At 47.0% G+C, this 27,201-nt stretch overlaps 9 protein-coding genes across 9 annotated transcripts; 5 read left to right on the top strand and 4 right to left on the bottom strand.

Moving 5' to 3' along the window:
• Positions 1–5,005: 5,005 nt before the first annotated feature.
• F5147DRAFT_658033 (uncharacterized protein) lies at positions 5,006–6,678 on the top strand (the record flags this gene model as incomplete). Its single annotated transcript, XM_041434364.1, has 9 exons — positions 5,006–5,065; positions 5,170–5,201; positions 5,265–5,308; positions 5,377–5,467; positions 5,667–5,749; positions 6,013–6,113; positions 6,165–6,335; positions 6,394–6,435; positions 6,517–6,678. 9 exons carry the CDS (start codon positions 5,006–5,008, stop codon positions 6,676–6,678), a joined length of 786 nt encoding a protein of 261 aa, XP_041286431.1.
• Positions 6,679–9,574: 2,896 nt separating this feature from the next.
• On the bottom strand, positions 9,575–10,909 carry F5147DRAFT_724287 (uncharacterized protein). Its single transcript, XM_041439029.1, is given in 6 exon segments — positions 9,575–10,110; positions 10,167–10,355; positions 10,407–10,667; positions 10,687–10,693; positions 10,710–10,779; positions 10,865–10,909. 3 exon segments carry the CDS (start codon positions 10,557–10,559, stop codon positions 9,814–9,816), a joined length of 639 nt encoding a protein of 212 aa, XP_041286430.1. The 5' UTR covers positions 10,560–10,667; positions 10,687–10,693; positions 10,710–10,779; positions 10,865–10,909; the 3' UTR covers positions 9,575–9,813.
• F5147DRAFT_780153 (proteasome regulatory particle subunit) lies at positions 10,793–12,595 on the bottom strand (the record flags this gene model as incomplete). The annotated part of the gene is made up of 11 exons (XM_041442411.1): positions 10,793–10,810; positions 10,865–10,933; positions 10,984–11,074; positions 11,123–11,279; positions 11,333–11,480; positions 11,531–11,755; positions 11,820–11,973; positions 12,021–12,162; positions 12,215–12,297; positions 12,346–12,448; positions 12,496–12,595. 11 exons carry the CDS (start codon positions 12,593–12,595, stop codon positions 10,793–10,795), a joined length of 1,290 nt encoding a protein of 429 aa, XP_041286429.1.
• A 99-nt stretch (positions 12,596–12,694) lies between these two features.
• On the top strand, positions 12,695–14,461 carry F5147DRAFT_724280 (26S proteasome subunit RPN7-domain-containing protein). The gene is made up of 7 exons (XM_041439028.1): positions 12,695–12,878; positions 12,931–13,136; positions 13,192–13,337; positions 13,388–13,607; positions 13,657–13,765; positions 13,874–14,045; positions 14,097–14,461. Exons 1-7 carry the CDS (start codon positions 12,749–12,751, stop codon positions 14,266–14,268), a joined length of 1,155 nt encoding a protein of 384 aa, XP_041286428.1. The 5' UTR covers positions 12,695–12,748; the 3' UTR covers positions 14,269–14,461.
• Positions 14,462–14,472: 11 nt separating this feature from the next.
• Positions 14,473–16,769, top strand: F5147DRAFT_724276 (uncharacterized protein). The gene is made up of 4 exons (XM_041439027.1): positions 14,473–14,923; positions 14,980–15,184; positions 15,778–15,987; positions 16,231–16,769. Exons 1-4 carry the CDS (start codon positions 14,532–14,534, stop codon positions 16,492–16,494), a joined length of 1,071 nt encoding a protein of 356 aa, XP_041286427.1. The 5' UTR covers positions 14,473–14,531; the 3' UTR covers positions 16,495–16,769.
• Positions 16,770–17,336: 567 nt separating this feature from the next.
• F5147DRAFT_724274 (uncharacterized protein) lies at positions 17,337–17,679 on the top strand (the record flags this gene model as incomplete). The annotated part of the gene is made up of 1 exon (XM_041439026.1): positions 17,337–17,679. The coding sequence occupies one exon, from the start codon at positions 17,337–17,339 to the stop codon at positions 17,598–17,600; it is 264 nt and encodes an 87-aa protein (XP_041286426.1). The 3' UTR covers positions 17,601–17,679.
• Positions 17,666–20,657, top strand: F5147DRAFT_724273 (P-loop containing nucleoside triphosphate hydrolase protein). The gene is made up of 12 exons (XM_041439025.1): positions 17,666–18,173; positions 18,220–18,323; positions 18,376–18,440; positions 18,497–18,529; positions 18,580–18,816; positions 18,868–18,990; positions 19,038–19,162; positions 19,209–19,465; positions 19,525–20,030; positions 20,084–20,108; positions 20,168–20,356; positions 20,408–20,657. Exons 1-12 carry the CDS (start codon positions 17,856–17,858, stop codon positions 20,505–20,507), a joined length of 2,082 nt encoding a protein of 693 aa, XP_041286425.1. The 5' UTR covers positions 17,666–17,855; the 3' UTR covers positions 20,508–20,657.
• Positions 20,658–21,583: 926 nt separating this feature from the next.
• On the bottom strand, positions 21,584–22,813 carry F5147DRAFT_586460 (SKN7, two-component response regulator; the record flags this gene model as incomplete). The annotated part of the gene is made up of 3 exons (XM_041431928.1): positions 21,584–22,027; positions 22,089–22,277; positions 22,325–22,813. The coding sequence occupies 3 exons, from the start codon at positions 22,811–22,813 to the stop codon at positions 21,584–21,586; spliced, it is 1,122 nt and encodes a 373-aa protein (XP_041286424.1).
• A 1,016-nt stretch (positions 22,814–23,829) lies between these two features.
• On the bottom strand, positions 23,830–25,290 carry F5147DRAFT_586503 (winged helix DNA-binding domain-containing protein; the record flags this gene model as incomplete). Its single annotated transcript, XM_041431932.1, has 5 exons — positions 23,830–24,000; positions 24,148–24,387; positions 24,916–25,014; positions 25,067–25,136; positions 25,190–25,290. 5 exons carry the CDS (start codon positions 25,288–25,290, stop codon positions 23,830–23,832), a joined length of 681 nt encoding a protein of 226 aa, XP_041286423.1.
• Between the last annotated feature and the right edge of the window lie 1,911 nt (positions 25,291–27,201).

Here is a 27,201-nt window from a genome sequence, read left to right as displayed (position 1 = left end):
GGCCTAGGGAGGAATCCTAGGCCAGAGCTCCGCTCCTCCTCCGCTCATCTAATCCTCCACTCATCCGAAGTTTCCGGAAGTCTATCCGGAACTTTCCCACGGTCCTCCGGACCTATTCTGCTTCGGACTTTGTCCTTGCAGCCTTTCATCTGTTTGCTTCTACTCAGGACAAGTCCTGAGTAGCCATTACATGTATCTGTATTAGGACGAAACCTCATTGTAATTTCCGGAACTTTCCCACACTCATCCGGAAGTTACTTGCACCTGTCCAGAAAGTCCTTCCGAAGTTTCCCGTGCCTTTGGACGTCCTTCAGACGTCTTTGGACTTTCTTCAGACACCAATCTGAAATTAAGGGCACATACTCGGGTAAGGGGCACAGCGCACGAGCTGAAGCCAAGCCCCTCAGAATCAGTCCTACCCTTTGTGCATGGTCTTAACAGGTCATAAGCGAAGTGAAATCCTGTGTGTTCGACAACAAACAAACACAGTGGCATAGGGACCATCCCAATTTCCCTGTACTGGAGGAACTTGGCAATTCTGAAGTAATTCGTGATTGGATGTGAATGTCCAGGGTATTTGATCATTGCCAGAAGGTCTATTGGGATATCGTGATCGTCGTCTGCATCGAAATCGACATTTTCATTGACATCTACATCTGAACCGTGCTGCTTTGAGTGTAACCCAACTGGGCCTGCTTGTTAATCCCGTTAGCCAGGACTGGGCCTATTCTGCTCGTGTGATGTGATGTGGGCCCACCCCTGATTTAAGACACTCTTGGGCCACATCCTGCCACCGGCAGTAGGTCCACGTGCCCATATGCATATTTCGACGTGAGGGGGTGGGCCTGTTGGGTTGATCTCATGTCATTGGGCCCACCTGCCTGCCGCCCTACAGGGCGTAGGCCCGACGGTATACAATTGTGAGTTCCCTGGGCTCATGCAGATGCCCAGAGGAATGCATATGGGCCCTTGGGGCTGCGGTCATATTATGGGGCCAGCCTATGAGCTCCAAGATCATGAGCAGGGCCCAGCGGTTTTCATGAAAGTGGTGCTACAGGCCCACCCATCCGCCGCACATACGAGGTCCGGGCCTACTCAATTCAGTGGACATGATATGGGCTCTCTTGGGCGCCATATCGCCGCAGCATCGGTTCAGCCATATATGAGGTAGTATCTGCTTGGGCCCATCACTCCATTCATACCACTGTGAATGAGCCCATTACTTTGTTCTGCCTGTCATATGTGAATAGAGAACAAAAAATTAACCACATGAAATCTATTTGGCCTGTTTCAATGTCGTTAACAAAATAAGGATTCAAGACAAGAGGTCGAGAGGAGCTTAATGCTATCAGTGCAAGAGAGTGCGTAATTTGGTAACAGGGGGAGGGTGCAGTGGGCTGAGGAAAGCTGCGGTACACTGCATGCACAGGTGTACAGGGCGGTCACAGCATGTGGGAGAGGCACAAGAGACAGAGGCGCTGAGCCTCACAGGTATCTACTTCGAATACTGTCATGCATCAGTAAGAAGTCGCTAGTAGTGAACAATGCAAACCTTTCAGAGCTTGACTTGCCCGAATCAATATGACCAATAATGGTAGCATGAGACATAAGAGTGACTACGAGACTGACATCATAGAGCTGCTGGACAGGTTGCTTGAAGAAGGCCTTGAGTTTACTAGGGTGAGGGTATGAGATGATGTAGAATAGGGAGGACTCAAGTACTTACAGTCAGACATAAAGCATTCAAAAGATAGTGGGAGGTTAGATATAGAATAGTTGGCATGAGCGAAAGCAAAATCAAGTGGGTGCTGGAGGGTGCAGTTAGGTGAAAAGAGAGTTCCAGGGAGGCTGTAAGGGCACTGGGAGGTTCTTGATAGCGCAGTCAGGCGAAGAGGAGATATTTAGAGTCCAGAAGACAAAGAAATAAGGGGAAAAGAGTAACACACCCAATAAAACAGCAGTATCCCAAAATACCACCTTCTTCTGGATAGTTTCAACATACCGGGCTTAAGATGATTGCACCAAGTAGAACAATGATGAAGAGGGGTTAGCAATATTGAGATGACAGGTCAAAGGTTGACGTCGTCCAACTAATTTGAATCAGAGACTCATACAGCCTAATTAGGCAAATGTTGAATTGTTTATCTTTATTTGCCACAGCATTATAAGATCTGATTATGACAACTCAGCACAAACTCAACTACTTCGGGAGATCTCAAGGTACCACACCCCTGAATCAATTCTGCTCCCCCCACACATCATACAAACATATAAATGGCTCGCATACCACATGGTGCTCATGGACCGTTGCTAGTGAAAGATGGAAAAGTAGTGGTAAGTAATGTAAAATTGTATGACCGCCTCCGAGTAAGTAACAGATACTATCAGAGAGAAGTAGATAAGTGGTTCAATTTGGTAAGACTGCGTAGTGTAATGCTTCCGGCAGCTTACTTGAATTATGCAGCAGTTTACCCAATTGGTCGTTATGTGGCCATCCCACTGTCATCTGCATCAGGTCGTAGTTGAAAAGCTCCGTGCTGCAGCAAATAAAGTGAAGTCAACACTTCAGGTAAGTGTATGTCTTCATTTGAAACATTGAGCATCCAGCAACTTTTTTTAGCTATGCCGATCGGATCTTCAAAGCTTTGCCCATCGTCACTGACGGACTGACCGACTCTGGCCCATCTGTACTACTACTACCATCTTCACTGGCGGACTGACTCGGCCAATCTGTACAATCTTCGCCAATCATCACACATGTACTATATATCATTGATGAGCTACAACTAGAACTACCATTTCCATTGCTTTACAGCTTTATACCCGGTACTACTTCTGTGCTAAACATAGAACACATCTGATATCCAGCAACCACTAGTATTAGTACAATGCTCATCTAATTTTTCTTCTGGTGATGCATCTGCGCTTGTTCTATGGTGTTATCTTGTACTAGTGTTATATATTGTTATTGTGACTAAATTAGTCAAATCAGCATTGCAGCATGTTCCTAGTGGGGCTATTATGATAAAACAGTGTGAATTCAAAAATACAAAATCACATCGTGTGAACAACGTTGACAAGTCAAACCATGGACATGACGGTACATTCAGCTTTGAAGCTTGAAGACTTGTACCTCATGCAAGCCCCCACAATTGACCAGCAGATACAGTTGCAGGAGCATAGTGTCCCTGTCCGTGCCCACGCAACTCCAGCAATACACTCAGATAACAATGCTGTGAGTGTATATCATTACTAGGGATAAATTCATTGGGTACTGACTCGTGCTTTGGTTTGATATGGGACGTCATTCCACATCACGACTACAACGTCGAGGTCAATGCAGACTGATTGGGCTCAGTTCGTGACGTTCCATTTAGCACAGTATCAACTTAACTCTATCTTGACAGGTCTCAAATACGCGGTGATTGGGAAGAGTTGGACCATCCATCAGGAGCTCTATACACTATAACATGAAAAATGGTGAGCGGCAGGCTGGTATTCCGAGTTATATATTTTGACTGAGAATAAAGAAAACATATGCGGAAATTAACAGGACGGAATTTTCAGATGCACAGCTCCAGAGGCTCGAGTCGTGGATCAAGGTGTCAAGATCCAAACTAAACGGCAGGAAATGGTTGGCTAGTAGTCAAGCCGCCTCCGAATGAGAGGAATAGACATCTATATATACTACTATGTGGTTCTGGAGAGAAGGATCATTGCCTGGCTAGAACTGGTGGATGGCTATATTCTTTTCCAGGAATGTACAACTGTGCGGCACTGGAACCATAAAAGTATGTCAATTTTTTTTGTGGTTTTTGTTATTGAACTTGTTTTGGACAGGACTCGAACTGGAGGCTCATGTTACAGTAACATGGCACGAGTCCCCCGCCAGCAGAGAGCCCTCTGCCACCGCACGGCTATAGACGATAACGAGTCTCACCAGCTCTGTGGACGACAGATGACGACGACGATAGATGATGATAGACGATAAGCGGCAACTGCCGGCTTAGATAAGCGTCTGGACCGCACGTGACATGACATGACGACATAGGTCTAGAAGACCTATTATGTTATCAAGATAGAAGGCAAGCCTCGTGTTGCCTCATGTACTGATAGAAGGATACCACGTGGATCCTATCTCTGATGGAAGCGTACCGCATGGACGCTATCTACGATAGAAGCCCGCCTCATGGACGCTATCTCTGACTCAAGTAGATAAGCAGATTAGAACCCAGCTTTGAGCTGAGCTTAGATACGATAGAGTAGCCTTATATAAGGTCGAAGATTAAAGTAGACATTCCTTACTTTAATCTTACTAGGTACTACCCAGAAACTAGTCTAATCAACTAGGTTTACCCTTGAACTCCTTGTCCGGCTAAAGCTACCTGCTCGACATCGACTCGTACCTTCAGTGACGCCTCTCACTGTCTGTAAACCGCTATCATCTCGGCGTAACCCCTCGTTAACCACCACGAGCTATGTTCGAGTACGCAACCTTTGCTTGTCTGTAAAGGCCGACGACTCTCAGCACTCGGTACCACTGTCGTGGTTGTCGCTGTTTAGATCATCCTAGTCGCACACGACCGTTTGTCGTAACACTCAGTACTGGTGAGCTAAAGATCGCCATTCTGATGGAAGCAACCATTTTCAATTGCACCAGGAAACACGCCAAGTACTTTCCCCACGGGATTGACATACCTCTCCAGGATGTCAGAACTTTGTGCATTAAGTTGAATTGGTATCGTGTGGGTGAGTTCTTCAGCATTATAGCGCCTGAACAAGACGAACCTGAGGAATAAATAGAAGCATCCACCATGGAACGCTCAATGGCGGCTTTGATATTTTGGAAACCTGATGTAGAAACTACAATACAAAGAGGAACAAATGATGCTCCTGACTGTATCTGTAAAAGTTGTAAGGTCGTACGTTGCCTAGTCTGCGTTACTTGAGGAGACAAGTGTGTTCGACCCTAAAGGGGAAGTGAGTACAGCGAAGATCTAGGGGTATGCACGGAAGCGAAGCGCGAGAAAACGCAGATGCGCGCAAGGTGCAGGAACGCGCGCGCGTAAGTGGAAATAAGAGAGACTAAACTTAAGTGATGATATGATATAAGATAAGAGAAGAGTGATGCGAAGTGTAAACAAATAGATTTCTACTGCGAGTTTCTAGGTAGTAAGTGGGTGGAAAGTAACTAAAGTAAGGTGAAAAGTGCAAAGTAGGAAAAGTCAGATCCCTAATAGTATGTACTGCTGGCACTTATATAGCGCGCCTAAGCGTGGTCATGCGGAGCCAAAGCGCTACCGAGTAGGTATGCAAAGATATATATGAGTGAGAAACCATAATAAAAATAATGGTGGAATGATATGCTAATAAAAGAAATGGAAATGTACGCACTAGAGGGCTTGGTGGACAGTGGATGGATGCTTCTAGATGGCTGGTGCTATAAGGCACTCAAGCGCGGGAACGCGTGCGCGCATATACATCGTGAAGCGCGGGAAAGCTGCGCCTCATATAGGAATCGCTGCAGATAGCACACAGAATGATGCTGCAAGTTTGTGCTGTATACTTCCTAGTGTAAAGTGCCATATCACACCATGAGAGGCATGATTCTCTACACCGACAAAATGAAGGAAATGGCCGCTGTAGGCATGCACGCTGATCTCAAGCTACATCTTCAAGTTGATGACCAAAACAGAGGACTTTGCAAGACATGATGGAGCTATGGATGGAACATGTACCGTCATCTATGGTACGTGAGCCTTGGAAAGACTGGAACTATAAATTTATCTTGAACAGGCAGATTAGCATATATTCTCCGTACGATGCTATTTCTCATACCAGACATATCCTGATTGAATATTCAAAGGCCATCACGAATACCTAAATCACCATGGCCAACCCGAAGTGCGCTTGATGTGCATTCGGTGGCCGGGAAGCGTGGACCCCTCAAAAAGTCTCCCTTCCTGACTGGCACTGCAGTTGCTATGTTTTGGATTCCATTCCTAATGCTAGATCGTCTTAAACATGTTTATGTTGATGGTCTCATAAATGGGGTGGACATCAGGAGATTTACTGATGATTTCAGCGCCCAGGCCAAAGCTCAAACTACCGTGGTGAGTGCTACATCGTGGCCTAATTGAGAACACTTACTATTTGTCTGACAGGCAAGTGTCATTATGGCGGTCAATGCCAGCATCCTTGCAGTCCCAGGTCTAGGTACACAACTGGCTATGAAGGCATTGTGTTCCATCTCCTTCATTCTCTGTGTCTACAGCATCATCGGGTGTGCAATTGCACAACAATTGGTTCAAAGCTTGAGATACCTTGACTTTTCAGTGCGATCATCTTCTTTTTTTTTGTTTGCAGCCTGGTCTGACAATATCGATTGGATAGGCATATTACTTACAAGAGGAGATGGGCACTTTTGTGATCCTTGTGAGTATACTGATGTTCACATTCCTGATGAGGTGAAATAAGGTATTCATCGCAATGAGTCATTACTGACAGGCGCACTAGAGTTTGGCATTTGCCATCATTGGAGTTCTAGCAGGGATCTTCACTGTTGAATTTGGCCTTCCCTTGTCCGAAAGGATAGGATGCGGGCTGATCCTTGTTGTTGGGGGAGGGCTCATGATTCCATTGACAATGGCCAGCTTTGGGCCTGGACTGATTCAATGATGGGGTTCAATACCCTTGTGCTCTATATAAACACTACTATGTAGTCCAATATTGGTCCAATATACATGAATGCCTCAGCTTCCATGTGACACTGTTTGAGCTTGTGTGTGAACTTGAAGTTGTTGCCGCATGGAACGTGAGTACACACCGGATATGACTCAACTGTCTGCCAAAAGCTACAGTTCCTTACTGATGTGACCAGTGAATCTCATCAAGATTCAGTTGGACATACACGACACAGAATGATTGATTTACTATCCGCAGTAGTATGGCAGGTATATATCTTCGTCCCACTTCGCCTCCCCTTTCATCCCTAGATGTCACGGTTGGTAGCTTCTTAGAGTATCATCATTCGTTTGGCTGATTTAAGTTGAGCAGGACCCTCCAGCTCGCACTGTCCTTGGAATGTTGCTCATGGAGAGATCCAACATTTGAGCCACTGGTAGGCTTGCTATAACTATGTCACCCTGAGTCACTATCTCGTTGTTCATGTATGGGAATCCAATATGTGAGTGGCCTCATTTCCATTGCAAGTGATCACTGACCAGACTGCAGTTGCCATCAAATATGTATTGTTGATTGTCAAGTGCCTCTGTGTCATATCCCGCGTTCCAGACCCAGACTTATCACATATCATTTCCGGATCCGGCTGACGTCTATCTATGTCCGGATCCGACCCGCATCTAACTTCCGTGCCTTATCCCTTTGTATGTTCCTACTCCGGTTAGACTAAATCATTTTCCGTACCTCGTTTCATTTCCGCCCTTTATTTTCCTCTGATCTAATCTCCGGGTTCATTTAACTATTTTCCGATAGACTAGCGTTTGACTTTTCTATACGCTCCGTCCACCGCTTTGTATAGCTTTGGACTTCGCATCTTAGTAGTATATAAACCCTGTAGAATCTATGTACATCTTTAGTTCGAATATTATCTTAGACTCTGCTCATTCCTTCCTCCGTCCGACTTGAGTTATCCTCTCGTCGACCTCCGCTCGTCTTAGGATTGACTTATCACCTCCGCCTCTACCTTTGGTAGTCCTCCGCTGTTTCCTTTCTAGTTCGGACTTTGTCCGGATTAGTCTTATCTCTTGTTCCCGAACGTCCGCCGGAATTCCCGTGCATCGGACATCGGACTCCGGACATCGCCCGACGCCCTCCGGACATCGTCCGGTAACCTTCGGATATTGTTCGACAGCCTTCGGAAGTTAGGGGCACGTACTCGGGTAAGGGGCGCAGCGCACGAGCTGAAGCCAAGCCCTTCGGATTTGACCCTTGAGCACGTTCTTAACACTCTGGCATGACAGACTGCTACAGTCCACAGCCCTATTTGTTCCGAGCAATCTCTCATTTGGTTTAGACTGGGCAGTCATGATCACGAATGAGGTGCCAGCAGTGACTCGTTTAACCTTCATCTCACTTACAAGTTATGATGCCAGTTACCATGTAGAGAACCTCACACAATCCACTCGTGTATGTTCCTCTTTGCTGGCCCTTAGTTCTAAAAGAGCATTGATGTTGGCAGACTCGCTATGGGACGTGAATACTTCTTGCTCCTATATGGCTTCAACAGCCAGAGGAGAAACATGAAATGTTAAACCTCATCAAGCCATCCGTGTTTCCTGACCTCAGAAGCCAATCCTTCCATTGACAGCTCACACTAGTCGTGCATCATCATGAATGAGATCATGCGATTATGGCTCCCGATGGCACCACGCTAGAGCATTTCCTATCCTAGGTACAATGCCGTGGATCACCTGTATTTCTAAGCCCTCTTTCAACTGCAGAGCATGTTATTGCTGTAGTACAAGGTACACAGTACACAATGTCACCTATCTGATTGATTTGTTTTGAAGGTAATAAACTATCCACCAACTTGGTAAATTGCGGAAGATGCAGACTCTTGGTAGATGAGTGCTATTGGATGCACAACCTTTGGTGAGTTGTTTTGATGGACTTGCTGCTTACATGACCCGGCTCGCTCATTAGACATTTGAGCTTAGAACTCATCCTTCCACCTATGCAAGACCACTCGAGATCAGCTATTCAACTGCAGAAGGCTCAACCTATCCAAGTCATAACAGTTTGAGGTGGCTTGAAGCTAGCTCAAGCCGTTGTTCCCATATTGTTGGCTTGTGCTGGTTCGTGCTGGTCCAGGTGGCTTGCGGACTGGACCAAGTTGCACATAGGTGACTTGGTTCATGGAGACCACCAAACTGCTGGAAAACCAGTAAGAGCCGAGCCTGTCCAGCCATAGCTAAACCATGACATGACTATCAGCAATGGATACAAAAGACAGACCAGTATCTGAACGTACTCCTAGACACAGAGGTTCCTGCCAACAGAATATGCTCATATGTGAGAGCGATGGGGACTGCAAATGTAGTACTTTGCTTTATGAAGTGTGGGGACATGGTATACTGGTGGTATACAAGAATGCAGCGCTTGGTGTAGGAAAGTAGCGCACGCTTGGTGCGGAAGAGTTGCACTTTGCATAGGGAATGATTGGAGAGGTGTTTAGCACAAGTTGTGGATATGGCTGCTATGAGGCTACAGATATGTCAGTCTCTACACTGCATTATGACAAACCACACCGAGTAGGCAATACTGGTGGTACGACTATAAGCTTCTGAACTCGGTGCTTTGCGCCACAAGCATGACATGTTTTCCCACTTTGAGGGGCCTTTACCCTTGTAAGCATGTGACTCATTCCTACCATTTGCAAGCCATAAGAGATTTATTAGAGATCACATTACGATATATGCCGTTGTGAGCTAGGAAAGTAAAAGCCATTATGGTTGAGTGGTAAAGATGGATCATCGTATTGAGATCTTGAGTTCAATTCCTGCCATTGCCAATTTATATTTTTTGAATTTTGCACCATATTTCTGAGCATTATGACTGTATGCGGCCGGGAATACGACGAGAAGATGACACAAGACCATGGATGGACAGAGCAAGACGAGGAGCACGACAAAGATATGAGGCCAAAATTTCCCACGGTCTGATGAAAACGCGTCCATGATTTTCGAGTATTTTGGTCATATGTCGCCGGGATCTTGATGCGATGATGTCGTGAGACCATGGATGGAATGACATCGACAAGGAGCATGGTTTTGGACTCGGACAAAAAAGTGATTAATAAGCGATGACTAAGGTGATGCGCCACTTGGATGACAAGAGTCCATTGATAAGCGATGACAAAGGCGACCACAAGCGACCCCCGCTGAGGCGGACGAAACGACCACCCTGAAAGCGACCCCCCCCCGACGGGCCCCATGCGGAAGGAACGATTGCGGGCCCCCAAGAGGGGAGTCCCCTCCCAATAGGGACAGGGAATTCTGGAATTATGTTCACCGTCGTGGTACCCGAACACATGACCGATACAACTCTCAACAAGAGTATGTTGATCAAGATGTGACATCCAGCTTCCGTCTTTGGAGTTTAAATGAGTATACAGTCGACCATGGAAATCAGCCACGGTAACATACCACCGTTGCGACGTGGCCGCGCACTAAACGTATCAGAAATTGTGTAGTCTCAATCGGAAGACAGCCTGGTATTTCGGTGAATCCAAGGGTTTCGGCTTCTTGCCTCTTGTCGCTGGCCAGAGGAAGTAGACCAGACGATATCCCCAATGAAGGAAGCATTGTTGAATCCACCTTAGAGAAGGAAACGTCCTAAGGAGAGGCTGATCAGCGCTGTGAACAATTCAGCATCATTCACATCACCTTAACGTCTTCCAAATTGTCATGCGGTTCTCGGAGTTTATCGATCAGAGCTTCATCAAGGTCAGAACGAAATTCCTCGAGCCTATGAAGCAATTTGGTTGTATCTCCTACAGTTAGGTCTGCAAGCTTTTGTCGGTTGGCAATGGGAGGCATGATGTGCGAGATGTGAGAGACATAGGGGTTATGGTTTCTAACATATATAAGCACGATTTGCCGTCGGCTCGGTGTCAATTGCGTCCACCCCGTCATGCTGTGCAGCACCGACGCACGCTCCTGGTCTCAGATTTCCAGCACATATATGGCGACCATTGACCTAGTGTGGCCGTTTCCCCCTCTTAATTATACGCATCGTGTTAAATTTCACGTGTAGGAATAAACAACTACATCTATGCAATCTTGACAGTCTGAATGATATTCGTAAGCATAGACCAGCGGCCAGGAACAATAAACAGACGTACTTTGGCATACAACGAGTCTACGACCTTGCTAACTTGTTCCAGGGTCCCAATTGCTGCACCATACGTGTTCTGAAAAAAAGTATGAGCATGAATGAGATGAGTGAGAAGAGAGGACACACGTCAGCTTCTAGCTCATCGAATACGATCAGGCATCCTCGTCCCTGATCCAGCACGCCGTGGAACACCTTGTCCAAGATCATCTGAGATAGCCTAAAACACGATATTAACTACTTTTCACAGAGACGATTCAATACGCACTTGGCCTCAACGTCCTGCCGTCCTTGCCCGACCTGTTTGGCAACGTAGTCAATCTCTACCACCGAGTACGGCTCAACGATACGCAGCAAATTCTGCTGGAGAAGGGTGTCGTAAAGCGCTGCGAGATGTGAGCGAATAGTAGGGTCGGACGAGAGTTCTGTGTACCAATGACAAGTCAACAACAAGTTGTGTAAATGGAGTATAATATACCATGTTTGTAATCCCGAAGGGCCTTCTCGAAATCTGACAAGTTCCGATTCTGGTGCGCAAGCGCTATGGCACGCATGCTCTCGATCTCGCGAAGCTGAGCATATTTCACCGCAAGCTTGATAGAGAGAAGTGATGTTACATCTTCGGGCTGGAACACACATCAAAATGACTGACGAGTCAAGATCAGTGACAACACACCATATTCAACATGACCTTGCACAAAAGCATGTACTTAAGTGCGTTCAGCGCTGCTGGGTCATCCTGCGATGACATGTTCTCGAAAGTCTCATAGAAATATGAGTATGCAGTAGTGTAATCTTTGTCCTCGGCATGGAGAACACCAGATTGGAGGTCTAACGCTGCTTGAAGATGAGGAGGACAATATATTGAGTTTGCAGCAGTCCTGGCGGAAGTAAGGGCAGCCTTTGCATTTCACGGACGTAAGGGCACATAATGAGAATACCGGGATGGCACTCGAAGGACTAACCTTGGACTTCGACAGGTTTCCAATGCCACGGTAGACGCGACTCTCGAGCAAGTGTACTTCGGTAAGAATCATCTTGTCATCTAACCTTTTCAACTCTGTCAAGAGTGCGTCGATTCGCGTTAAGGCTAACTTGTACTGCAGTGCTTCAAGCTGCCTGCACCAATGATCAGCATTGTCGTAAGAAGTAGAAGTGTTTCTTACAGGGAAACGAGTCGGATTTCCAAGCTATGTTTAAGGAAGATGCGCTTTTCGCGCTTTGACCACTCAATGTTGTCGGTTAGGACATCGATCTGGGTTTGCCGGCTGTTAGGAATAGAGTTAAAGTAATTAAGAAGCGTGCGGACTGCAGGGAGACATTAACGAAGTATAGCAGGTCAAGAACAGAAGGCACTCACTCAGCTTGGCAGTCTTTGCCTTGGCAGTTGAAGACATGAATGATCTCGAGAGTGTGATGACTTGCGCTAAGCCACTGGCATCTCTGTCTGGAGTGAGGCTTGCGTAAAACAACAGACTTTGCAAGACTCACTTTTGATCTCGATAGAGCTCTGCGAGTTTTATCAAGGCTAACTCTTGGTCACGCAAAGACTGTTCCTTGTCGGCATTGACTGCCGATCCCTTGGAGGTTGACGCTGAGACCATGATTAGCACCAGTCAAGACATACACTGTTCAGCGCACCCGTAGAATTCAATATTTGCTTGTAAAGCTCCTCTGCACGCTTTGGGTTAGAGGACGTGAGATCTGCAGCTTGCTTGAGGAGGTCTTGAGTAGATGCCATGATTCAGTGTGGGCTACGGCTATGGTACTTTGATGGTACTATAGTAGAAAGCGTTCATAGGTGTGACGCGTCTTCACACCGTGGGAATTACATGAACTTGTGAGACTGACGCGTCGAAGGTAAGCCAAGGAAAGCTCCCTAACACTGACAGTCATGGCAGAAGAAATCATTCCGATACCAAATCTCAGCCTCCCGCAGCACCTATTTACTCTTATCTCACCAACATTCGGGCAACTTCACGACAATGCACGAAAACAGTTGCTTGAAGGAATCAAGGCAGACAGTAAGTAATGAGATCATCTTAATGTTATTGACTTGATCTGTGGTGTGTGCAGAAATGTCGCCGTATTATAAGTTAGTAATATCTGCAGGTGCTCTAACGCCTGACTCTGCGTTGCTCGAATCGATGGAGAAAGATAATGAGGAAGAGCTCAAGAAGCTAGACGAGAGACTGGCAGAGGCGGAGAAGCAAGAGGGAGAATCTGAGATATCAGATGCTTTGAAAGCTAGAGCCAATCATCTAACTCGAATTGGTGACAAGGTACGTCTTTCCTATGCCAAGTCATACAGGTACTGAATATTATCTATACATAAAGGAAGGTGCAGTCGCTGCACAAAAGCTTGCCCTCGAGAAAACACCTGGCCTTGGCTCGAGGATAGATATTGTGCTCACTCTCATCCGACTAGGATTTTTCTTCGGTGATAATGGCCTTATCACTGAGAACCTCCCAAAAGCAGAAAGGTGCGCTATCGCAAAGCTTTACCGCGACATTGAATTGACATACCATCCAGATTCATCGAGGAGGGTGGTGACTGGGATAGGCGTAATCGTCTCAAAGTCTACCGCGGGCTCCACATGATATCCATCCGCCAGCTTAAGGCTGGTGGCGCACTTCTCCTCGATGCACTATCGACATTCACTGCTACTGAACTCACAACGTACAACGACTTCGTCGCTCTCACCATCATCATAAACGCTCTCACTCTCAAACGAGTAGATCTCAAGAAACGGGTATGCTTGTTCTCCTGGTATTTCTCACTGCTGATCATATTTTCTGTAGCTCATTACCGCACCAGAGGTTATCTCCGTTTTGCCCGAAATTCCGATCCTTGGAGACCTCTTAAACAACCTTCACGACTGTCACTACGCAAAATTCTTCGTCGCACTCGGTACGTTTTTTCATACTTACAATCCACTTCCGAGACCCTTGTCTAGCCTCACATTATACTTGTCTGATGTGATTGATAACGACTGACATGCCGCGTCCATTCCCACAGCGACCCTTGAGCAGACGTATCTCCTGCCCTCGCGACTCCTTTCGCCTCATACCCGCTACTATGTACGAGAGATGCGCATCCTGGCATACAGCCAACTTCTGGAGTCCTACCGCAGCCTTACTCTTGAAAGTCTTAGTGGTGCATTTGGCGTCAGCGTCGAGTTCGTTGACAGGCATGTATTATCTGCACATACATATTCCTTGTCTCTGAGCATCTCTTTTAGTGAGCTCTCACGGTTTATTGCCAACGGGCGTCTGCATTGCACCATCGACAAGGTGCACGGTATTGTGGAGACGACGCGGCCATCGCTCAAGAACGCACAATATGACAAAGTCATAAAGCAAGGCGACGTCTTGTTAAATTCAATACAAAGATTGAGTAAAGTGCTGTACTAGTACTTTATGTCTCGTCCCAGTGTTTCGTGTACTTAGACAGTATTGTACTCATTTTAACTTGATACATAAAGGGTGCACAGTTACGACTTGGGCACATTCAAGTCGTTCCTGTCATCAACATAGACATCCTTTGGGACCTTGAGTATCTTCGTATGTAGGTCCATTAGTGCATTGACATCATGGTGTTTACGGTGCCAGAGTGAGGTCGAAGATTTGCTTCCGTGAGACGACGCCGTTCACATCGTGTGCCACTAATACCTCTCATGGCAAACTTGACAAACGTTACCGCTAGCCGTCGAGCGCTGTTCACACTCATTCCTGTCTCATTGGCTGCAGGCTTGACATATTGGTTATCGTGGCGCACAACAGGCAGCAAGGCAAGCTTATGCACGACCATGACCACCGAGCCGCACAACGTCAGACAGCATCCTACATACTGGTTCAACGATGGCTCCATCGTCGTTCGATCACGCAGCATGAGCAATAAGGAGGTTTGCTTCAAGTTGCATGGGAGTTTACTGCGTCGACAATCTCGCTTTGTTCAAAGGATGCTTGATAGCGAGATCAGCGCCGACTCTGAAGTATTGATTCCACCAGAACTCGGTGTTCAAGTCCAAGATTTGACAGCGCTGCTGGAGCATCTATACCATGATACGTGAGAGCATTCTGTCGTGGTGGAACTGACAGAAAACAATCTTGATGCTCCTGCAGCCCTCTTTCCGCTCAAGCACCCTTCTCGCATGTTGCGGCGATCCTGCGTGTCTCTTCCCCAGATCAGCTTGATTTGCCTGGTGTGCACATGTCGGCACGGGCTTACTTTGTGTCGATGTTTCCACAGGGACCTCAGCCATTCGCACATCCTAGGAACCATCTAGAAGAGGCACTGGCACTGGCGCACTCGTATCAGATTCCCTCGGTGAGTTCATCTCCATTCTGTCATACTTGTGTTTTTTGTTAGGTTCCTTTTTGTTGTTGCGTTAGTGAATGGAATCATTATGAAAAGCGAGCTTCTTTGGATACGCTTGCCACTTGCTGGTTTCTTTTTGTGGCACGATAGTTCATTACAATGGCCAGTCAGATATTTGTGCATGCTCTTCGGTCCTTCGAAAATCTTACATTACCCGACGCGTGGCGGGCGATCATGTAGTGTCCCAAGGGGGTTCCCTTGTGGCATGGTAAATGCCTGATTTTGTACATGCTGTGCTTCAGGCTGTGTGTTCTCCTCGCGTCTGGGAATGTTGCTTCCAACGCTGGGAGTGGCTCGTTCCTATTATTCATGAGCAATTTTTTTGTTCCGGAGAATTTGTGTATGCTGCTGCTGATGGGCAAGCGTCCAACTCCTGCGGTCCTTTTTTTGAAGGGAGGCAACCGCTAGGTCTCGGTGATTATTCTGTCTTATTTATGATCGGGGGACAAAATATTCACTGTTGTCGGATACTTTTTTTCATTCGTTCGGTATTTCCAAGGGTTTTGGCACAAAATATCGAGAAACTGATTCCACTATTCCAGATCCGAAAGGGCATATATTACAGCCTCGTCACGACTTCTGAATTCGAACCTGAGGACGATGACTTGGATCTGGAAAATTCCATCAAATCAAATGGCTTGCCAGGGTCATCCTCGACGCCACGCCTCGTTCTACCCCCTACAGATGTTAAGCGGTGCAGAAGCCTGATGACCGGCATCGTGGAACATTTCACCCCTGTTTTGTTCACACCGGTGCGTGTTCCTGTTATCTGATTCCGAGGAAGTAGCCACCGCAGTAATATTTTGACTTGTGGAGAGTCACCGGGAAATGAGATCCTAATCAAACGATGACTCTGTTGACATGTTCCACTGGCTTCAGTTGTTATAGCCTTCATCAAATACTGAGTACCGAACGTTGGAAGATTTACTTTATTTATTACTTGCTCCGTTCTCGTGTGACCATAAGCCTGTGTGCTAATTCATTATTTATTTTAGCCTGCAACTCCTCATATGGCATGTACAGATGTATTTGCGGACAAATGGATGTTGCTTGTAATAACGCCCGCAATATCTGACTCTGGCGTCTGCAAACCACTCGAAATGCTTGAGCAAATTAAGCAAATAGACTGGGCCGCCGAGGGCTTGTGCGTTGCGTGTGTCAGGGAAAAGACACAAGAGTGGACACAGGAGCAGGAAGATGTATGGGAGAAAATGAACTCATGGTTGAATCCGGAGGGTACAAAGCAGTCCCTTGTTTGAAATACACAAAGGAAATATAGATCAGGTTTGTTGCGGTATTGCGGCCTATCTATAATTGTATGTAAATCGGGCAGGAAGAGCCTTCCCCTTGACAACGTTTGTTACAGTGAAGTTCCGCAGGGCCGCAACGTGGCCTTTTTTTTTCAAGCACACAACAAAAACTCGCTATACTATGAAACAACACTGCTACTCAACTGCTACTTCTTAACAATTCAAAATTGGCGCGGAAGTAAATTTAGGTGCACAACAGCTTCCGATTCGAGAAACGCTTGTACGTAATATTAGTCTCGACAATTTGCATTCTTCTTTGTTTTGTGCACCCAAGTATGACCGGTCTGACCGGCGATTCAATCTCGACGGTGTGTCCTCGGTGTACACGCTGGCCCAGGATGTCCGTAGTTGCCCATTATTATTAACACAATACTGATCACCAAAATTTTCACATGCCCGGGTCATCACGCTGCATTATTCATTAAGGTCATGACATCAATATTTTTGCTCGACCATCAGCTAGGCTGAGCTAGCTCAACGACTTTATAAAGCTAGCGTCCGTGTTTATTCTCAAGCCATATGTGGGAAGTGATTTGCTGGTTTCAGGTTTTTCGGCCCCGCTGCTGGATCATAGCGTTGTCCTAGCCGAAAACATCGTGACAAACGCAAGCTGCTTGTGGGCGCGATGAGGGCATTCCAAGTTTCAACGACCGAAATGAACTGTTGTTGACAATTTCTCCACGAGTATTTTCACACTTGTTCGAACAGAGGTTCGTGGTCGTTTTTCCTCCTCGGGCTGACTCGGATATGGCCATCGATGATCCTTTCTCGTGCAATGCGATTTCTACAAGATGCATATCACCTGCAGGAAGCTGCTTTTCTGGATACTACTAGCTCACAAGAAATCAAGGAGCATCTATTATGATGGCCAAAACATTTTTTTATTGTGTGTACCCGCGCACACTGGCATGTGGCCATACTGGCCTAGTAGGACTTTGGAGAAGCACCAGTCACGGACACATTGTCCTATTGGTGTCGGACTTTTGTCTCCTGGGACACACAACACCCTCCTGAATCCTCACAGCCCTTCTCCTTATGGGGTGTCTGACATCTAGCATCCGTACTTGTGTCGCAACAGGTCGTGGATCTGTGGGCCCTTTCGTTGCACCACTCTGTCGATGTCAAATCGATCGCTTCCAGAAATCACAGGTTCTCATTTATTGGCTGCCTCATCCACGAAGCACAAGAGTAGCGGTGGCACGAGTTAAGAGGCGGTGTGTGTCCTTCAAATAACTCATAAATACTCCCCAGCATACGTGCCTTCGATCACATAGTTTCCAGAGACCACCATTTCTCGCGCGTATACGATTATGGCCGACGAGAAGAAACCGATGATTTCTTGTATTCTGGATGTAGTCTCTTCCCCTTACCCCCCACCACGAACTTTGAGTCACGGCATATATACAGTTGCCTACGAAAGCCCGTCACCTCTCAACTGGACCTCGGACATTCGAGCTTGGATTGGACAGTATTTTGTCTCCTTCACCAACTTATCCTATGCTCGGAGGCTTCTCGGAGAAATATATTTTCTAGGTCCTGGGCTGTTGATCGGCCATATCTGTGTCACGCTGTGGCTTGGCATCTCCGATGCACTACTTCTCTTCTGTTTAGGTTCCATAGTCAATTTTGTGAGTGATGAGCCCGAATCCGATGTCTGAAACTTATCCTATGCAGGTCGAGGGTCAGTCCTCGGGAAACGTGTCTCACGATTCACTTGATATTGCCATCTACGGAGGGTTCCTCTGCGCCATCGTTGAACCTACTTGCAGTCGCTGCCTGTACGCTCATATGATTTCTTTGTCCGGGTGGCTGGCTTATCATTACCTGTAGAGCTCATGTGAACGACGTCATTAATAGTCGCTTGAAAGCACATTTCCTTCCCCAGCTTATTGAAGGTGACGCGATCCATCGAGAATTGTATCCATATTGAGACCATAAACGATATTTTCAGCCAGTATGCGTGTGGATGCGTCTTCGATGCAAGGTATAGATCTTCGTCGACTGCTCAAAACCTTTTGTGATATGATTTTTTAGATTGTTACACAATATTTCCCGTGAGGGGCCACTTTGCGTCGGATGTACCGGGCTCGTCATTTTTACAAGGTTTATTTCACATCACTCGCACCACCATTTCCCTATTGTCGCAAGTAGCCGTCTTGATAAACGCAGTACTACACAAACCAAGTCCGGAGAGAGAGGTATTGTTTCTATTTTGCATTGCTCATCCGCTCGTCCGCTGGTTGGCACCATCCAATGTTACCGGTACTCAAGGTTCGTGGTCACTGAGGACTATTGCTATTTTCTGAAACAAACTCGTGGTAGGATACATCTTCTATACACTCAACGTGCCTTTCAAGAAAATGAAAGCTCTATATGACCTGGCATTTTCACCTCAATATCGAGAGGAACTGATACTCAACGGCGCCACCAACAGCATCCACTCCGGTAAGACAACGTTCATTTAAGCGTGCCTATGCTAACGGGTTGTGCAGAATACCGAAAGTCGACTAGGCAGCTCGGTGATGAAATTGTGACTGAACCGCTTCCCTGGGCAGGTGGTTTGGTCAGAAGGTGGTACTGGGACTTCCTAATCAATTTAACCCTCGACCTTCCACTCGTAAGTTATTGGATGTCACTCGTCTGATGTACTAACATACTTCAAGGCGGTCTATGCGCTGGTTTTGCCTTATCGTCTTTCCCCTTCTTCTGTGATGGCAATTGCTCTGCTGCAACAAGCGACCAACAGGCTTTCCCTAAGCATAGGCGAATATGGGATGAATACATCGATAAAGAGCTTGTGCCTTCAGGCAGAGTGGCTCTACGACGCTATCGGTTACAAGAGCAAAATATCCAATGGACCGATGTCTTATCCAGATCCCTCACAATGTAGCTCGTCGGATGGGATGAAAATATCTTTTCGGTGAGCTTCATGCTACAAATGCGGTGACCTGCTAACTTTGGTGCATATGATATAAATAGACAAGTATCGCTTCGTTACGAGAAATGCAGTCACAAAGCTCTTGACAATGTCACCCTGGAGATTGCTCCTGGTCAGCTTGTTCTTGTTGTCGGTGTCAATGGCAGCGGGAAATCTTCGTTATTGAAGCTCATTGCGCGTCTCTCCAATCCTACCGAAGGGGAAATTTTGATTGACGACAATTCATTGTCGACGTATGATTCCGATGATGTGCGCGCATCAATCGCATTCTTGCCCCAGCTTCCCCTGTTGTTTCCCATGTCGGTGAAGGAGAACATCTGCCTTGGGTTGCCATCCTGTGTTCATGCGACCGATGAGCAAATTCAAGAAGCAGCCAAAATGGGTAGTTGCACGAACTGGGTTTCAAAATTGCAGAATGGCTATGATACACAGGTGAAACCTACTCATGACATCGGGAACGCGTGGGCCGACGGAGCTTATGGCACTATCTCTGAGAGATTACGGGAAGAATTAGCGCGTCATAACCAGCAGACAGTCACAATCTCAGGTCTGTACTTGCGGTTTATGCACACGTTTTCGCTAACTAACAAATGGTGACAGGTGGTGAAAAACAACGACTTGCAGCGTACGTACTTTGCCGTTACTTCCGTGTCATAGCTACTCATTTCATTGCCTCGTCATCAGTGCTAGAACTTTTATGAGGATTAATCACACAGACATCAGACTAGTCGTAGTCGATGAAGCCACGTCGTCTTTGGACGCTATCACGGAACGCGATATTCTTACTCAGTTTCACCATGTCCGCCAAGGAAAGACGATGATCCTTGTCACCCATCGCTTCCACCATCTTGTCAAGGAGGCTGATCAGATCATGTAAGTAAAAACACCGTGCTAGCCACAGATGAAATTGATACCTCGTGGCAGATGCATGAAGGATGGGTGCGTGGTCGAGCGAGGGACGCATCATCAACTGATCGAAGGCGATGGCGAGTATGCGAAGCTGTATAACGCGCAAGTTCTCTAGGCGTAATACTGGATGCCTTTGCGTCGATGATTTTGTGACTCTTCTTCTGCTGATGTTTCTCGTACGCTTTTTGTTTACATTCCCCCATCTTATTTTTGTGCCCTTAATTGTGATATCTGTTGCTGTAACCTTTTCAATTCAAGTCTCGATGACTCAAGCTTATCTGAGAGGCCAAAAGGGTACACAAAACCTTCGCGCGCAAAAGTCCTATTATCATGATAAGTATCGATCTCAGATCTTGGAATCTCAAGCCAATACCTGGCAGCTGAGCCACGTTTCTGCCTAACCAGAACCACGCATTGACACCTGCCTTATCCATACGTGTGGTATAAACAAACTGACCTTCGAGTACTCCCCGGGCCAGTTCACCGATCAGATCTTCGATGAGGAATACTTGTCAGGAAGGAGCTTTATCGATCCACAATATTGCTGACGCGGCATATATCGGAACTTACATTTATGTGGGCAAGAACCCACTATCCCGGAATGAGCTTAGTTTCACCAGGCAAGATGAAAAATCTAGGGTGTGTACGTGACTCAGGTAACTGCATCATGTTGTTTGACAGGCTCGATAATTCCCGATGCGGCAGGGTAATGGCGGAGTGTTTGCGCTAATGCCATGGGGAAAGCATCCATGAACATACCATAAAATCTTAATACGACTTCGATTGATTAGTCTGGCTAGGAGACCACGACGTTTTCAAGTTATTAACCCATCAAATAGTTGTGCCAATCTGACGACTCCACAAGCTAAATTCGTATACGATATGCCACAGCAATAGAGTACAACGGTAATACAGAGAACAAAAAAAAGAAGAGAAGGAAAAACATTCTTGATACAAGAAGGGCGAAATTGGAAACGAAAGCGTAGGATATGATATCATGAAGACGGGCATAAGCGCAAAGTAAAGCATGGTAACATGAGGTATGAAGATCATGACGTGACGAGAATACGTAAAGGAAAGTGAGAAGTACGAGTGGACAACGCGCCATACCCAAACGCTCGCAAAAGCAAGTCCATGGGATTGGCATCAAAGAAAAAGCGTCTCCGAAACTGGTATCCATTCTGATGAAACTTACTCGATGATCTCAAACCGTCCCCTTTTCCCCTCTCTCCCATCGCCCTCATCGTCCAATCCCCGCTTCTCCCCTCCCATCTCAGAACCTAAGGCACCTGCTAGACCGAATGAAAAGCCCTCGGGCACTCCTACGCCCGAAAAACTCTCCTGAGTAACGAGATCTCTGAGAATCGCTGCGTATCGCTCGTCAGATAGACCCATCCCAGCTAGGGGGTTAATCCGTCCATCATCGTCGTACCCCGACATTCCCATCGGATGCAGACTAGAAGAGGAGGATGAATTAGATGAGGAACCGGGATTGGACGCTGAAGTGTGTCGTTGTAATTGCGACGCCCCAACCGCGAGTGCTTCGCTAAAAGACGGGTCTGATAGAGGAGGGACGCCGAGCGAACGTGGTACTTTCGACATTTGTTGGATAACTTTAAGATGCATAAGGTGTTTCTGTGAAGCCGCATCAATATATAGATCCTCAGCTCTTGGTATAAAATAAAATAAAACACACCTCCAACATATCCAACAACCCTTCCTTCGTAAACGGCTTGGGCAAAATATCATTCATCCCAGATGAATAATACGTCATAATCTCGCTCGGTTTTGAATTAGACGTCATACTAATGATGGGGGTCATGTGGTCGAATTGGCGGATGAGATTCGTAGCGCTAACTCCGTCCATTTTGGGCATCACAATGTCCTGTCGCGTTCCCAATTAAAAACATCAAATTAGTTCGTAGCATACACAAAGAGAGAAAAAGGACTCGCCATGAGCACCAAATCATATTTTTCAAGGTTCATCTTATTCACAGCTCCAACGCCATCCACAGCAACATCGATCATGCATCCAAACACCTGCAAGAACTTGCTGCTCAATCTCCTGCTCACCGCGTCGTCGTCCACAAGCAGCACCCTAGGAGGAACAGCCCATCCCGGCACGAACGTAGACCGTCGAACACGGATAGTCGTAGGCGTAGTCGAAGATTGAGATTGTCCATTAGACAACGTCGGACGTACGACTTCTTCAGAATATGGATCGGGTTCCGATGGTAGGTTGTCGGTGTCAGTGTCGTTGTCGTTGTCATTCCCTCCCTCGCCTTCACCTTCACCTTCTGCAGGCGGAGGCACGGCACCCGTCGAAGAATTAACATTGAACATCCAATTCCCATTCTGATCCTCCGCGCTACTCCGGGGCAACAGATGACCAACTGTAAAAACCTGCAGTCCCTCATGCATTGTCGTTGGCGCGTCCCAGTTCATATCAGGGGGAAGGATAAACGTAGCGTTGCCGTCTTGTGTTGACGCTTGTGATGGCGACTGCTGTTGCTGTTGCCCCCCTCGATGCAAATGCGAATGCGTCCCACTCGTCCTGTGCATATGCATCTCCTCACCCGCCGACGATCCCGAAGCACCAGAACCCGACCTCGGCATCGAAGTTGGGGTCCTAAACTCCGCATCGCTCGCGGCCCGCCTCGACATTTCATTCATCTGCACCAGACTCAGCCGCGCGACCATATCTGGATCTTGAAGGCCGAGTTCTTGAGCTGGGACAAATTGATGGGGGTGGGGTGGGGGGAGAGAATATGGATTGTGGAGGGAGGCCGATTGAGGCGGCTGGGACATTGACATAGATTTGCGTGCGTGTGAGGAAGGCATGGAGAATGAATTTGAGTTTGAAGGAGATGCGAGGAAGGGCGATGGTTGAGGTTGGCCCATGGACTGCTGTGAGTGGGATGCCAGGAGGGAAGGCGGCGGGTGTGTGCTGGGAGTCATGCTAGGCGCGATGGGTGTTGTTGAGGTTTGAGATATGCTGCGTATGGGAGTTTGAGGTGGGGGTTGAGACACAGTAGACTGAGACACCGATGCTGGAGCGAGGGGTGCTGAAGCGATAGTAGAAGACCCGGCGGCAGTTTGGGAGGTAGCGTCTGAGGGGTCTTTAGGTTTACCTGGGGCACAGCAATATGTATTAACGAGGGAAAACACAAGTACACGAGAAGAAGGACAGGCCCAGGCATAGAAAATCAGGCCCGTTACCAGCGCAAAAATGCACCCGCGTCCTCGGTGCCTAGTAGACCCATCAAACTGGGTATCGAGGCCTCATCATCAATGCCTAGATTATACGACCACGACTAGCGCATTGCAAACGGACGAATCTTCATCTCCACTGGGGATCGCATTTGAAAAGGTACAGGGAAGAAATGGGAAAGCGGAGAGGGGCGGGGCGGGACATAATAATAAAAATAAAGTTTCAATCAAAGACACTCACCTCCCTCCCCTAAAAAATACTGTATCAATCCCTGCATCAAGCCATCCTGCTGCGCCATCCCCTTTTGAAAATTGACCATCTCAACAAGTACGTCCCCGTACTGACGCTCCAACACCCTAATCCGCTCTTCAGCCCTCCCGATTTGATTCCTCAGACTCTCATTCGTAGCGAAAAGATTATCATTCTGAGCGCGTAAAGATGAATGGGAGGCAAGTAAAGAATCAGTCTGTCCTCGTAGAGTCTCGTGGGATGTCAAGAGTGTATCATGCGACGAAAAGAGCGATTGGTACGAGTTTTGCAGGACGCTGATGTGCGATTGCACAGATGCTATTTCGGCGTTAGTAGTTTCGCCTGGGACGGGGCTGCCGGAACTTGCTCCTCTGCCACCGCTGAGACCCCCGTTAGAGGCGGAAGGAATAGATTTACGTGCAGCAGGGACTTTGCGCTTTATGTTTTCGAGGGCGTCGCGTCTGTCGGCATGGAAATCAGGGTGTCGAAATGTCCAGCTGTGTTCGCCAAATTGGGCGTCATCGGATGTTTTTACCTGATTTAGAAGGATTAGTATGGGAGAACAGAACGAGGTTAAGAGGAGGTAAGATAGGCAAGGAGGTGGAGTGGTGGATCGTGTAGCAAGTACGTCTTGTCACGGGCTGGAGGAATGTATGGCGTTTGGAGGCTGCCTTCACGGAGATGAAGAAGGAACCAACGTGATTCTGCCAAGTCACGTCAAGGACCCCTGTGGCAACGACCAATTACGAAAAGGGTGCCAATGCACGGAAAAACTGTCGGATGTCTTGAACAAGGTAGAGGCGGTAGTAGAAGCCTCGGATCGAACCGAAGATCGACGGATAAGGCCGAGTTGGAGATGGGGGATTCCTATGGTAGAATGGAATGCGGATCTCTGAGATAAAGGAGATTGTATTGCCTTTGATAGGCGATATGAGGGGGGATGCAAGAAGTCGCGTGATGGGAGGGGACGATGGAGAACTCGAGGTGTAGGGGTATAAAAATAGAAGGAACAGTGGAAGGGGGAAAGGATTGAAAGAAAGAAGTTCGAGATCCGAAGGCTCACTTTATGAAAATCATATTTGTTGAGTTGTCTGACGAAGGAGGCAAAATTTGAATGCTTGAACATGCGTGGGAGGATAGATTTGGTGAATTCGTTCATGTCCTGGGTAAACGAAGATTGATGGAAGTGATAGTAATTGGAAGAGAATACAGACCTTTACGACGAAGCAGTCACCTTGTGGACCCCATGAGACGACATGGGAGAATGTATGGTCTTCTAACATTCTGTAGGACAAAAATGAAAAGTTGTGACGGTAAAGAAAGAAGAGAAGAAGTACTTGTATAGCTTTTTAACGAAATCGCTTGTTGCTGGCATGGTATCTTCCTGTTCTTTGAGTGGGGGGACTGAGTGGATCTGGTGAGTGGGTTCTCTCTTCATCTGCCTCATCTCTCGTTGTGAATGAATTGATACATCCTCTCTTGAATTTGAAGTGCGATGGATTGATGATGATGATGCGCCCCATGATACTGGAGAAGGGTGGCGATAGGGCGAAGAGTTCATTGCAGCCATGGGAGGGAGCGTTGTGGCTGATGCACGCTGAGGGAGGTTTATAGCAGGTAGCTGAACTTGTGGTGGTGGTAACTGATGTGAAGCAAATAAACGAACTGAAGAGTAAGGAGGACCTGTTGTACTAGCTGCAGAGGTGTGGTGGTGGTCCATGTGCATGGCTGTAGGTACCAATTGATTTATTCAAATCGCAAGGGTGTATCTTGTAAAGGTCAAAACCCAAACACAAGTAAACTCACGGTTTCTTCAAACCCACGCTCGCCGACGTCGATGGACGATGGTAGTGGTGATCAAGTAAGTATCAATGGAAGAATTAGTCGGTAAAAGAGTCTAGAACTTTTGACTAAAGTACTGTTCAATAGGCGCCTTAAAGTTCCAGGCCAGGCTTAACTTCAAGCGGTCCCGAGTGTCCGACTACCGCACTCGACGGCGATACTACTGCTAGTACTTGCTCTAGACCAAATTCCTTCACCGGTCACTATCCAGCCAAGCTATCGATTCAGTAATTCTTTATGTAGAACCTGGTCAAACCTTGCTGGCATTCCCATCATCCTTCCTCCAATGCACTAATTCCTTTAAATTCCCCTTCCTTCAACTTCGGGCCTCGCCGAAGCAAATATCCGATCCTTACTCCATCATGTCGGTTTCGCTATTCTGATTTTCCATCTTATGCACCTACCTATCTCCCCCGACATATACTTCATTCCCTCCACCCCTATTATTCATTCACCTATCCTTATTGGTTCTCACCCTCTCCAAGTCGGAATGCCCTGGGCGCTTCACTCACAACGAAAGCAAGGTTCCGTTCTCCGAGGTCTTTATTTGGTGACGTCCGAGTAGAAGGTCGGACTGACACCAGCTTCGGACTACATGTCCGAGTCAACCTGCCGTTGTGATGTCCTTAACGAAAGACTGGTATACATAGCCCATCCACATATTCAAATAGGAAAGGCACGAGGTCTTATCTCCTTGCAACTATTCCCTGACTGCTTATGCACAGCTTCGTAGTACTATATCTTATGACCCAACGAACACGATGCCCCTCATGTCCCTAGTTTTCTTGCGCGACGTCCTAGTACTCGCTGCGCATACCACGTATCAAATTTTATGCACAGCTTCGGGCTGTGTTTTTTTCTCAAGTCATGCCCTCATGCCAAGTCCGTAGTAAACGCACGAGGTCCTTGACCGTCTCTTTATTTGCGATTTATACCAATTACTGCGCTTTTCAGCGTACATACTCCATTCATCAACAAGTACAAACCTCGTGAGTCGCTTCGTTTGTCCCACCTGCCACTATATGATGTCAAAATGTGAAATAGGGTACCGCAACTACTACTGTCATACATGGAATGCATAACGTGCTGGTACGCCACATACCCTCGGAGATCTAATCACTCATCTACCATGTACCCGCCCGCAGATACCCCATCACAATTAACCCCATTCATCATCAACTTTGTCTTGGCACATAGAACCCGCTCTGTCGAATCCCATACACACGCTTAAAAAAATTCATGACGAGTTTACTATGTCGCAAGAAGACGTACAGGCACCGATCCCCCTAGTAATCCGACCTCACTGAGATTTACAGTTCCGAAATTTGATATGAAAGCGCGTTATGAGTGGGCATACCGAGCTTTCGGGGAGCGAAGTGGCTCAGGTGATGTGGAAATACCCTTTAGGTGCGCTATCGGAGCCAGCATTAAGTGTCATATACCCTGTGTTAGAAATGCAGAAGCACATCAACCAGAATATTAATGGCGATACCGGCATCAAATTGGG

This window comes from Suillus discolor, assembly GCF_016758755.1.
Source record: "Suillus discolor strain FC423 chromosome Unknown F5147scaffold_99, whole genome shotgun sequence".
Taxonomy (NCBI): domain Eukaryota; kingdom Fungi; phylum Basidiomycota; class Agaricomycetes; order Boletales; family Suillaceae; genus Suillus; species Suillus discolor.
Note: the sequence above shows the minus strand (reverse complement) of the source record. Positions and strands in the feature narration are given on the sequence as shown.